Below are 12,172 nucleotides of genomic sequence, written 5' to 3'. Positions count from 1 at the left end.
GGCATCTATTTTTCTAGCGCATGGAGAGACTTATAGCCAATCTCTTGTTATAATTATGTATATAATTATCAATATATATATATATATATATAAATCATAGTTGTGGCTGATGCCAGAGCCGCCTGTGTGGCACCCGTGCTGGTGGTACATAATAAGCACCATTCAAGTGTGGATCGATGCCAGTGTCACCTGATTGGCTCCCCGTGCTGGTGACAAGTAAAAAGCACCATCTGAACGTGGTCGAAGCAAGTGCCGCCTGACAGGTTCCCGTGCTGGTGGCATGTAAAAAGCACCCACTACACTCTTGGAGTGGTTGGCATTAGGAAGGGCATCCAGCTGTAGAAACATTGCTAGATCAGATTGGAGCCTGGTGCAGCCTACCAGCTTGCCAGTCCTCAGTCAAACCGTCCAACCCATGCCAGCAGGCAAAACAGACGTTAAACGGTATTGATGATGATGATGATGACATACATTGTCTTTAAAGTTGAGGGGGGAATTAATGATATTGCTTAGAAGAAGGAAAGAATGAGTAAAATCCAACAGGAAAGGTAATGGAGCTAATAGAATTAAGAGAAAAGAAAGGAAAAGGAGAAAGAAAGAGGGAGAGATATAGAGTGAGAGATATAGAGTGAGAGATAGAGAGAGAGTAAGAAAAGCATAGTGGTAACTGATGGAGAAGTATAAAAAACGCAAAGATAAAAAAGAAGAGAAAGAGAGGGGAAAAAAGAAGATAAAAATCGATGGAGGAAGAGAATTAAAAGAAGAGAGCTAAAGAGAGTGAAGAGTAAAGGGAGAGAGGGGCAAGGTGATTGAATGGAAGGAACACTGAAGATAGGGGAGAATTAAGATGGAGAGGTAGAGAGAGAAAATGGAGGAAGAGATGTAGAAAAAAGAGTAAGAGTGATATAAAGAGGCAGGGAAATAGCTGAGAAGACTCGGTTTAGAAGATGGGAATATATAGAAGAGAGAGAGAGAGACAGAAGAAAGGTGATAAAGGCGAGAAATAAGAACAGAAAAGTAAAAAAAAAATAAAGAGGAAGAATTGAAAAGAAACAGCGAGAAAGAAAAGTGAGAGAAAAAAGGGGAAAATAAAGGAGGGAAAGATAGACAGGAGAAATATAAGGGCAAATGAAAAGAGAGAAAAAGGGGGAGTGAAAGAAAGAGTTGTAAAATTATGCTGAGATTACCGGATTAAGTAGAAAGAAGAGGATGGGAAAGAAGAGAAAAAGGAAAAGAGTGAAAGTGATGAAGTAGTTTAGGTTGGTGAAGATGAGGGGAGAAGAAAAAGTGCGTTTTAATAACGATGGGAGAGAGAGAGAGAGAGAGAAATAGATTGTGTATCTACCGGGATAAAAAGAGAGAGTGAAAAAAATCGTATGTGAATAGACAGGGAGGGATACAGAGGTAGAGTAGATGTGAAAAGAACGAAAGTGGGGACAAAGAGCAATAGAATGCGTGTGAGTATGAAGAGAGCACATGAGAGAGATATAGTGTGTATGAATAAAGAGATAGAGATAGTGTGCAGGAATAGAGAGAGAAGGAGGGAGAGAAATAGAGAGTGTCAATACGGAGGGGGAGAACAAAGAGGGAAGAGAGAAATAGAGTATGTGTAAATACAGAGAGAGAGAGATAAAGAAAAATAGAGTATGTAAATAAGATGTGGAGGATGAGGAGAGAAGTAGAGCTTCTATGAATAGCGAAGGAGGGAAAGAAAGCGAGAAGGTGTGAGCGAGAGGGAGGTGGCGATCTGGTTAAATGTTTGACAGCGCCATCTGTTGGCAAGGAGCTGACACTATGGTGGCAATGAAAGCCAGTCGGATGGACTGGAGAGGACAGAGAAAGGACGAGCTGTTGGCCTGAAACTCGAGCTTTTATTATAGTATTATTATCTCTCCTTTAGTTTTATTCATTTTGACGAGTCTTGGAAGACTTTCGACGGCTGAGAAACAAAGAAACAACAAATATATACAATCAATAAAAAAGATAACAATGGCATCGCCGAACCGTTCGTCCGCCTCGACTTCCTCAATCTGTCGTATGAAATAAGGTGAACTTTATCCAAGAACTGTCGGCATATTTACAGTCATCTTCTGCTGGCAACCCTAATAGGAGACCGAGGATAAGAATAAGAAAGAAAGCGTCAAGCAGTAACAGCGAACATTTAATGGGCTTTGCTTAATATTGGCTTCTCTCGTTCTCAGAAAACAAGGTGACGTCAACCACAAAAGCTTCTTTTTCCATTATAATCATATTTCTGCATAAATACGCAAAAGCATCGACGTAGACTGGAACATATGTGTATGTACAATATATGTGTGTGTGTACGTATATATATGTGATTCTTGTTTTCTGTGCTTGTGTGTAAACACAGTCCTTGCTGCTGTGTGTGTGTGTAGGCAACCACTGACTCGATCCGCTCAAACAAACAACATCCACGAATGGTTCGAAGCAACATATGTGCCACACTGATGTCGTTTAGTCCGACTTGAAGACAGACGGAAGGAATTTTAAGGTTCAGCTTCCACAAGTATTGCTTGCTTTATTTAAAGGCAAGCGGCTGCTGTTCCATTCAGTTTGAAAAAGATAGGCTTGGACAGGATCATGACAGGACAGGGACCTTCTTACAGGTTTGCCGATTATTTTGTCATCTGTGGATTAGACGTGGACTCTGGTTTAGAACCTGATACGCTCTCGGGTAAGTGCTTCCCTTCTTTTATATTGCATATAAAACCTGATGTTGTTATCATTGTGATAACAACATCAGCATCGCCACATTTATACATACATGCATTAGGTGTATATACAGATACCTAGAACAATGATGGTTAATAATGGTTTCGAGTTAAAATACAAGGCCTGCATTTTTAAGGCAAAGGTAGATGTCATCGATTCCAATACTTATAATAATAATAATGCTTTCTTTACAATCAATAACAATTATTATTAATAAATGTTGGCCAAAAATGTTTAAGATATTGTTGAGAGCAGTACAAAAAAAAAAAAAAAAGAATGAGAAACTGTGGTGGATATTTCCATCGATTAAAATATTTGGGACGTGTTGAGGGGCAACAACCTCTTCATGTCGATGTCTCTCTCTCTCTCTTGCGCACACAGTAGTGTGTATATATATATATATATATATATATATATATAAAACACTCTTCGGTATATTAAAAACATTTTTTTTCTCTCAGGTTATTTCTTTTTCGCTTTTCCTGTCCAACTTCACTCTTTAATTATTACCAACTCTTCCGTTGATATTCACAGAAGAAAGCATTTCCCGGCCACTCCCATGTAAATTATTTCTGCTTAATACCCAGTTTTAGTAAAAGTAGCTGCTACCCACGGTTAGAAGTGGTTTCTTAACAGTTGGTTGGGTGAAAATCTCTTTCATAAGCGCTAATTTACTAATTAAACCAACATTTGTCAATTTAGCGCGTACCTGTCTTCGAGAAACAACAAACATTCCAATATAAACAGAGTTTAATTAAGTTTATTCATTACATTTATATGATGATAGGTGTTATGCCTCCAATTTCAATCAACACATTCTTGTAGTTTTTTTAGGTCTACCTTTTTTCTTTTTATTTCCTTATTTTCATTTGTTATTCTAGTGTATGTATATAACCTAGATACATACAACTTCCTCTGGCAAAAACATTCTTGTTATTTAATTCCATGCGTTAATTACTATGATGTATGCATGTGTCCGTTGATAACAGGTTCGTGCGTCGGACACGCTCCTCCTCTCGATTCTTTAAACAACCACTTTACATTCAAAGCTTAACAAGACCACTCACCAGCTGATGGCTGTTGTTGTGCTTGACTGTGGAGTTAATAGTTATTTATGTATTCTATTATTCGCAGTTTTAGAGTACATTTTAACCGAACATATTCTCTTACCCCATTCTCTATATATCTCTCTCCTTAATTTTTTTTTGTTTTACCACAATACAGACAAAATTTCCCACACAGATCTTGTATTTTAATCTTTTTTTAATGTTTTATTTTACCACTTCTAAAAGTTTTCTTGGTACTATTTGAGAACAGTGGTCCCGGTGCGCGCACTCGCGTAGTCGCGCATCCGTACTAGCTAGTCGTGACTAGTCAATCCTACAACGACTACCTAGCAAAGTAAATAAAACACAAAATAAATAATTTTAAAACAAAGTAAATAATACAAAAACACAAAGTAAGGATCGACTAGTCATGACTAGCTAGCCCGGATGCGCGAGTACGCGCACCGGGACCACTCTTCTCAAGTTGTACCGTTTTCTTTTGTGTTTTTAGATATTTGTTTTCTCAGTTTACATATTTCTAGAATGTCTGCTCAGATTTAATTAAGGTAGCGCAAATGGTCTCGGTCATTCTTTGTCAAAGCAAGTGATCTTGTCCGTATGTTGGTCTCGTATGTGTATATATACATACATACAGGTGTGCGTGTTTATGTATATATGTGTATGTATGTGTATACACACACACTTGTAGAATAGCATCGGCGACTGATTATGTGTGAATATATATATATCGTTTGTAGAAAACATAAATCCGAAGAAGCACACTCTATATATATATATATATATATATATATATATATATATATATATATATAATAAATATTAGGGAATAAATCCAAATTTACAGGGAAAAATCAGATTTAGGATTGAATCCAATTTTATAGTAAAATATTATATAATATTAATTAGAGACAAAACCACTATTTTCCTTGTTTGATTTGCAAAATAGTGGTTTTGTCTCTAATTAATATTATATATATATATATATGCCACAATGCAATTGCAAACAGAAACTGCTAGACTACATGTAACAATAGAGATAGGAAACATAAACAAATATTAAAAAATAACCCATACACGCATTAATCTGCGATCAACTGTTCTTTATAACAACCATCAGTTCCACTGTTCTCGTTGTCATTATTCAACAGACTGCAGTTATCATCGTCAGTACATCTGTTCTAATTAAAAGCTGTTTATATCATAATTACGTGTTAATGGAACCACTGTACAGATTCTTTGTCGAGTGGCATGATTCCCATTGTATTATTGTTATTGCTAGTTGAAGGTTGTAGAGGATTCTAGTGACGACGTTGGTTATCGTATCTACGGAGGGAAGGGTTTTAACTGTGAGGGAATTTACGAATTCCCTCAACTCACCGTCGTCATATAAATCGTAATAAAAATATTTGCAACTTAACCGAAAGTAATTTTCTGGTATCTATGTTAAAACTTCTTGTAAAAGAACAATGTTCATATCTTTAAAAATAAGATAACACTTGCCAAGTTATTTAGTTCCAGTGAGTCCTGAAAGCTAACATTATAATCTAAGTAAGGTTTTTTTCTGTATTTCCAATCATCCTATATCTTATTCAGACATGGTGTATGTAGGTCTAAAATATGAGGCTTGCTCGCTGTTTTGTCACCTGTACTCTTCGTACTTGAGGTGACACACCTTTCAAGCTGCTCTAGTCACATAACTAATTAATATCCATCAGCGTTGTGTGTGTGTGTGTGTGATTGAAATATCGTTTTAGTGTTTGGTTTGCAATGTTCTTAATGTGCACTCGTGTATTAATAATGATAAAAAGAACCAGTGCGTGTGTTTATTGTTTGTATAATGACTCCCGGTATACAATCATGCATGCATACACCACGCGACACACACGGACTACATTTCATCGTTACTTTTAATACGTTCTGGCATTACTTGCAATGTTTATATTGGAACTGTGATTTAGTGCTGAAAATAAGACTTTGCTCAATGATACCTGAATATACTTGATTTTTAGTTATTTTATTCAATGTGTGTAGAACACATGGTGTAGAAGAATGTTGTACTTAGAACTATAACTCTTTCAATACAATTGGCTTAACATTCCATTTTTTTTGTATACAATACCAGTAATGCAATAAGGTTAATGGTGAAATCTATCAAGAAATAATGTAAAAACTTCCCATCTCTTCCCCTGGCTAAAATTTTATGGTTAAAAGCTATTCTAACTCTTTGAATGTTTGTTCCAAAACAGTGGTAGGAGGAGTAAGAAGAATATTCTGTGCTACTTTGGCGTGTGATCTACAATTTAAAGGGCGATTACTTTAGGTTACTTTTTACTTTACTTTTCCATTTCTAAAAGCCCTTCAGATGTTGGCTAAAGATTTTTACATGTGTGATCAGCAAGAAGACACCAAACTTGTGTGATCTACTCACATTTCAATTATGTTGTTTATTCTTGGTTTCTTATTTACTAAGACATAAATGAAACCTGGTTTTATTATTATTAAAATAGTAAAAATTTTGAAAAAACACATTTACACTGCTAAGTATGTACAAAAGAATTTATAATAGATTTGAATGGCAATTTGATAATAAAGATGAAATACAAATTTGAATAATTAATGAACCAAGCAAACATCTGCTAGAAATGTAAGAACATTTTAAAGGAAGTTGTCTTCTTGAAAAAATTGAAACAATTTATTTTACCCATGTTAATTACAGTTTTTGAAATACTTGTGTATATATGTGTGTCTGTATATATTTTGTTGTGTTATTTTATTTGTGACTCTATCTTAAGCATTTAAAGGTTTTCAACAAAATTTTCATTAGACTAATGGCAGAATTTTAAGTTAAGGACAGGTATAACTGTGTAGTTGAGAAAACTGCTTCCTAACCATGTTGTTTTGAGTTCAGTCCCACTGTGTAGCACCTTGGGCAAGTGTCTTCTACCATAGCCCTGGGTTCACCAAAGCCTTATTTGTGGATTTGGTAGATGGAAACAGAAAGCAGCATGTCAAGTGTGTGTGACTCCTTGTATTGACATTGTGCAGAGTAGTTTTAACCCATAAAGTGCTGGGATTTGCACTTACATAGCATGGACTGCTGAGTACCTTTTATGAAAATGAGACTACCATGCACACATAAAAAACAAAATAATAGTTAAAATATCCTCATAGTATATAATGGTGGCAAGTTTTACATCATCTGAAAAGTCATTTAGTCCTCTTGCATTCTGGTTGGTATTGGAGTATTTGAGTGACATTAGACCCCAACAAACACCAGCCAATTCATCTGACCCATACAACATGGAAATGTAGATGTTAAAAAGTGGATTGGTAAAATTGCTGTCTTTTGTAACTGCTTATCAATGTTATTTTTTGAAGAGGTAACCCTTTTGATACCAACCTGAGACCTCCCTTGATTCTATGACACAATCTTCCTAGTTTAAAGGGATTTAAAAAAAAGCCTTCCATTAAGTATCCATGTTAATTTATGTTTCAAACCCTAGCTTAATAATGGCAGTTATTTTACTAAATTCTTCATTATTTTTTAAAATTAATTGAAACAGGCTGTGTATTTGAATACGAATATGGCAACAGAAGAGATTTTGAAGGCTGTGCAGAGATACAGTTGTTTTTCTTCACATTTTTTGTTATTTGGGAATCAAGAAATTTTTTTCCTTAGAATGATCTGAGAGAACTATTAGTATTTACAAAAAAAAAAAAATTCTTTTGCCAGATTAATGAGAGGTCGATACATTCTTTTCTGTATTGCATCTTTGAGCTGAGTATATTATTATTATTATTATTATTATTATCATTATTATTATTATTATTATTAAGGCAGTGAGCTGGCAGATTTGTTAGCATGCTGGGCAAAATGCTTGGTGGTATTTCGTCTGTCTTCATGTTCTGGGTTCAAGTTCCACCGAGGTTGGCTTTGCCTTTCATCTTCTTTGGGTCAATGAAGTCAAGTACTGGGGTTGATGTGATCAACTTACCCTCTCTCCACAAATTTCAGGCATTGTGCCTTTAGTAGAAAGGATTATTATTTGCTTCAGTTTACTCAACATGTTAGACAACATCATTGCTTCAATGTCAGTCATGTTTCCAAGTAAACAGGAACCTATTTGTAAAAATTTTATTTAAATTTCTGTCCAACTTCTTTCACTTACTCTTTGCCTAACCCATGCCAGCATAAAGATGAGGCATTAAATGATGATGTGTATATAATGCACATGTGTATGCAGGTGTATATGTATATATGCATTTCTGTATGTATACAGTATGTGTTTACATGTATGTCTTTATCTATATACATATGTATGTATGCCTATATGTGTGTGTGTAATTATTTTGCAAAAGGTACTTTGTTTAAGAAATTGTTTCATTGTCTAAGTTTGGAAAGGTTGTTAGAGGTTCCAGTTTTTTTACCTACAGGAGTTATTGACCTTGGATCCTTATTCAGTAGGAAATTTGGCCCTATATCTCTATATATATAAACGGCAAAATGTCTGCGTGTGTGTCCTTTATACAAATCCACAATTTTTCACTTAGAGGGCTCGCACTTTCTATGGTCATTCAAAACCGTCCAAGGGTGGTCGTGCACATCCTTACATTTCCCCAGTCATCAACAAAGCCATTAAAAAGTCAATAGAAGTGACTTTTTTGTGAATTTTCTATCCAAAACCCAATCAAAATGCTCGAAACTTGATACGCCAATTGAATACCAGCTAGCTGTATGTGATTAGCCATCTGGTTAGTTTTATGTATATTTAATTTGTAGGAGAAGTGGTTGTCTGAAAGTATAGCGGTTACTTCGCTATTATTTTTCAATAAACTTTTTATTGATAAAAGCACAGATAAAACACCTGTCTCATATTGTCACTGTCTACAATACAGATAAAACTATCTCAATCTTATTGATAAATATGTTGTGTAATAATTGTAGTTTTAAATTTAAATTTTTTGTTGTATGACCATACTGCTAACAAATTACTCTTCTCTGTTTTAATTAGTTTTGAACATAAAGAATTTGGAGGTATTTAGTGAAATTATAACTTTTACTTTTATTGTTATCATCAGTGTCCTTAGTGCTGGTAGCACAAAATAAAAAAGAGTACCCATTACACACTTATAAAGTGATTGGCGTATGGAAAAGCAGCCAGCCATTGAAACCAGGCCAAAGTAGATGTTGGAGCATGATGCTGTCTGTCCTTGGACATGTCAGACTGTCTAACCCATGCCAGCATGGAACAAGGATATTAAATGACGATATTGTGTTGTTGCTAGAAATATAACTAAACAAAAGGTTTTTATATAAAATTATGACAGTGGAGTATGGATAAGGAGTTTTTGATTTGAATCCTTAAAAATGCTTTTTTAATATTGAAAGCAGAGGTGGTCTCAGGAAAGTTGACATCAAAACGGTTAAAGTATTTTTAGATTTAGATTTTCTCTTTCAATTGAATAATTTGCATATGTTATTGGTAGCTGAGATGTTTTGTACATGACTGGTCTTGAACTAAGGCAATGGAATTGGTACCTATGTTTAAGAAATATCTTTCTTGGAAGTACACTACAATGCTAGTTTTACTGTACAATAAATATTGACTTGTTCTATTATCACTTTGATTGGTCTTGCAAGCATACTAAGTCATTTTGTGTTTAGCTTTTGTCTTTTATACTCTCGTCAGCATAACATACAGTTTTGTGACAGTAGTTCTATTAACATCATTGTTTTAACATTTACATTTTCATGCTTGCATGGACCAGGTAAGATTGTTGGGGCAGAGTTTACTGTGACCAGACATTCTTCCTAACACTATGGTGATCTTTGGTTTTAGGTACATTTAACTGTGGGACTGCTAATGGGACCAAAACAACCTGGGAAAATGTTGATCTACATTAGAAATTCTTATATTAATTTTTGCACAAAGCCAGCAATTTCTGGGGAGGGGTAAGTTGATTACATTGACCCCAGTGTTTAAGTGATACTTGACATCATCGGCAAATAGAAGGGTGTGTTGCGTGAGGTCGTCGGGCAAGTCATTTATGAAGACTAAAAACAATAAGGGCCCAAGCACTGAACCTTGAGGCACGCCACTGCTCGCACTGGAGACATCGGACAGCGAACCATTAACTTGGACTTGGAAGGAGCGATCTGAGAGGAAGGCACCAACCCATCGTACAATATCTGGATGACAAGTAATAGGTGGTGGTTTACCGAGTCAAAAGCTTTGGCAAAGTCCAATAAAATGATGTCAACAGCATCACCATCATCCAGGATACGCGTCACCAAGGATGGTTTTGAACATCTTACTGATTATTGATGTAAGGGAAACTGGTCGGTAGTTAAGCGGGTCTTCGTGGCTCCCTTTCTTGAAAATTGGGCAGATTATCGCTGTTCTCAAGTCCACAGGTATAACACCCGTCGTCAATGACATATTGAATAGATGTGTTAAGGGCTCGCATATGACCAGAGCCAACGCTTTGATAACTCGTGGGTGTATGCCGTCAGGGCCGTGACACTTGTTGACATCGAGGCCTTGAATAATGCGTTCGACTTCGTCCCGCGTGATGACCAATCGAAGCATTGGAGGTACCGATCTATCAAATGGAGGGTTTCATGACCATCATCTTGTTTGAAAATAGTTGAAAAAGCCTCGGAAATTATTGACTCTGTTGATAAGGGTCCTCAATCGATACACCTGTTGAGTCTACCAACGTTGCAATTTGGTTGTTCAAGTGGGAATTCCGTTGGACATGGGCAAAGAAGGTTTTTGGATTGCTACTGGCATTTGCCGCGATTTTGTATTCATATCTGAAGCGTTCTTCCTTTTCAATTTTCACGGCTCAGTCTCGTTGAGTTTTGTACACCTCAAAAGCTGCAGTTGAATCCAGATTTTTGAATTCAGCCCAAGCAATATCTCTGAGTCGAAGTTCTCGTTTAACCTTCTTCTTGGGAAGCCCAACGGGAACTGCCTGGTCAGTCAACCAGATTACATATGCTTTGAGGGACGACCATAGTTCGTCAACTGAGGACAACGTCATCAGGGATCGCCAGTCCAGAAGCGCGGAAGCCTCGGTTAGAATTTCAAGATTAATTGCAGAGAAGACTCTACATGGCAGCGAAGTAGTCGTGGGCGTAGAAAAAGTTGTGTGCATGACGAACTTCAGGACCGCATGATCACTCTTGGCAAGAGGGGCACACACCGATACGTCTGACACTGATCTTGGATAGTGGGAGAATACCAGATCCAGCATAGATGGCTGCTGCCCAGACCGATGCCTTATCGGATATTCAACATGTTGCAATAGAAAACAATCTTCAGCCACGTCAAGAAGGGCCTGGCTGAACCGGGAAGATGGTGTACAAATTGATGCGGGCCAATCGATCGTGGGAGCGTTGAAGTCTCCTAATATCAAACAGTCATGAGAAGCTGAAACAAATCTTATCGCTTCGAGTAAATGAGCATCGTCCTGGGGGTCGGCAAGAGGTGGCCTGTAGACAGCTAACACGGGCAGGCAAAACCCGAATAGGCTCAGCTTGCAATAGACGGCATCGAATTTTGTTGTAGTTTGAGCATTAGTGGGTAGAATACCGCTGGACGGTTTGTGCTCAGATTTAACATACACAGCAACACCTCCACCTCGCCTTTTTTCTCTGTCACATCTGAAGAGGGCGTAGCCCTGTAGGTGGATTTCTGAGTCCTTACTGCTGGAGTCAGCCAAGTCTCGGTGATAGCTATCACATCAGGGGAATCATGCATGGCCAGTGTAAATAGTTCGCTGAACTTTGGAAATAAGGAGCACGAGTTGGTATAGACGATGCTGAGATGTGAAGTTTGAGGGGCGGCAATTGGGGAACTAGCAGAATAAGGGGTATCAGAGATAGCATCGTTGACGGGGGTATCTACTTTACTTTGATTCGCCCTCAATTCACTTTCCCTGTCAGCACTACAGCATGCGACCAGAGGTAGGACTTGATTATTTGTCCATCTTGGATGCGTAAACCCTTCTCTCCCATCTGTTTTCTCATCTTCAGTTCGGATATTAGGTTTCTCCGGCGAATTCTCTCTCTCAGTGTGTATTCCTCGCGAAAACCCATATTGGGGTCCTCCCAGGCATGCATCTGAGCTCTGTTCAGAAAGGTTGAATCCTCTTGATCGGAAGAAAAGATTACTCTTATTGGGCATGGTCTAGTGTCTGAGGTTGAGTTCGCTTGGAATCTTCCTAGCTGAGCGACCTTATAGATACTGACATTTTCGTTGACAGAGAACAATTCTCCAACTAAAACGGAAACAAAATTTATGTCTTCTTTTAGGTGGTTTATGCCTGTATCACAGGTGGATTCAGCCTTACCATAAATGATTGCT

At 37.2% G+C, this 12,172-nt stretch overlaps 1 protein-coding gene across 8 annotated transcripts in view; it reads left to right on the top strand.

The window, feature by feature from the left end:
- The first annotated feature begins 1,727 nt into the window (after positions 1-1,727).
- The window catches only part of LOC115209688 (DENN domain-containing protein 5B), a 224,355-nt gene continuing 213,910 nt past the window's right edge, over positions 1,728-12,172 (top strand). For 7 of the 8 annotated variants that reach the window (XM_029778171.2, XM_036500860.1, XM_036500859.1 and 4 more), the window contains exon 1: positions 1,728-2,695. In XM_029778171.2, coding sequence (XP_029634031.1) covers positions 2,602-2,695 — 94 coding nt within the window. In that variant the 5' untranslated portion in view covers positions 1,728-2,601. The remainder of the gene's footprint in view (positions 2,696-12,172) is intronic. The other variant, XM_029778168.2, reaches the window with a different exon arrangement.

The sequence above is a fragment of the Octopus sinensis genome, linkage group LG3, assembly GCF_006345805.1.
Source record: "Octopus sinensis linkage group LG3, ASM634580v1, whole genome shotgun sequence".
NCBI lineage: Eukaryota > Metazoa > Mollusca > Cephalopoda > Octopoda > Octopodidae > Octopus > Octopus sinensis.
This window is presented reverse-complemented; position numbering and strand designations above follow the sequence as displayed.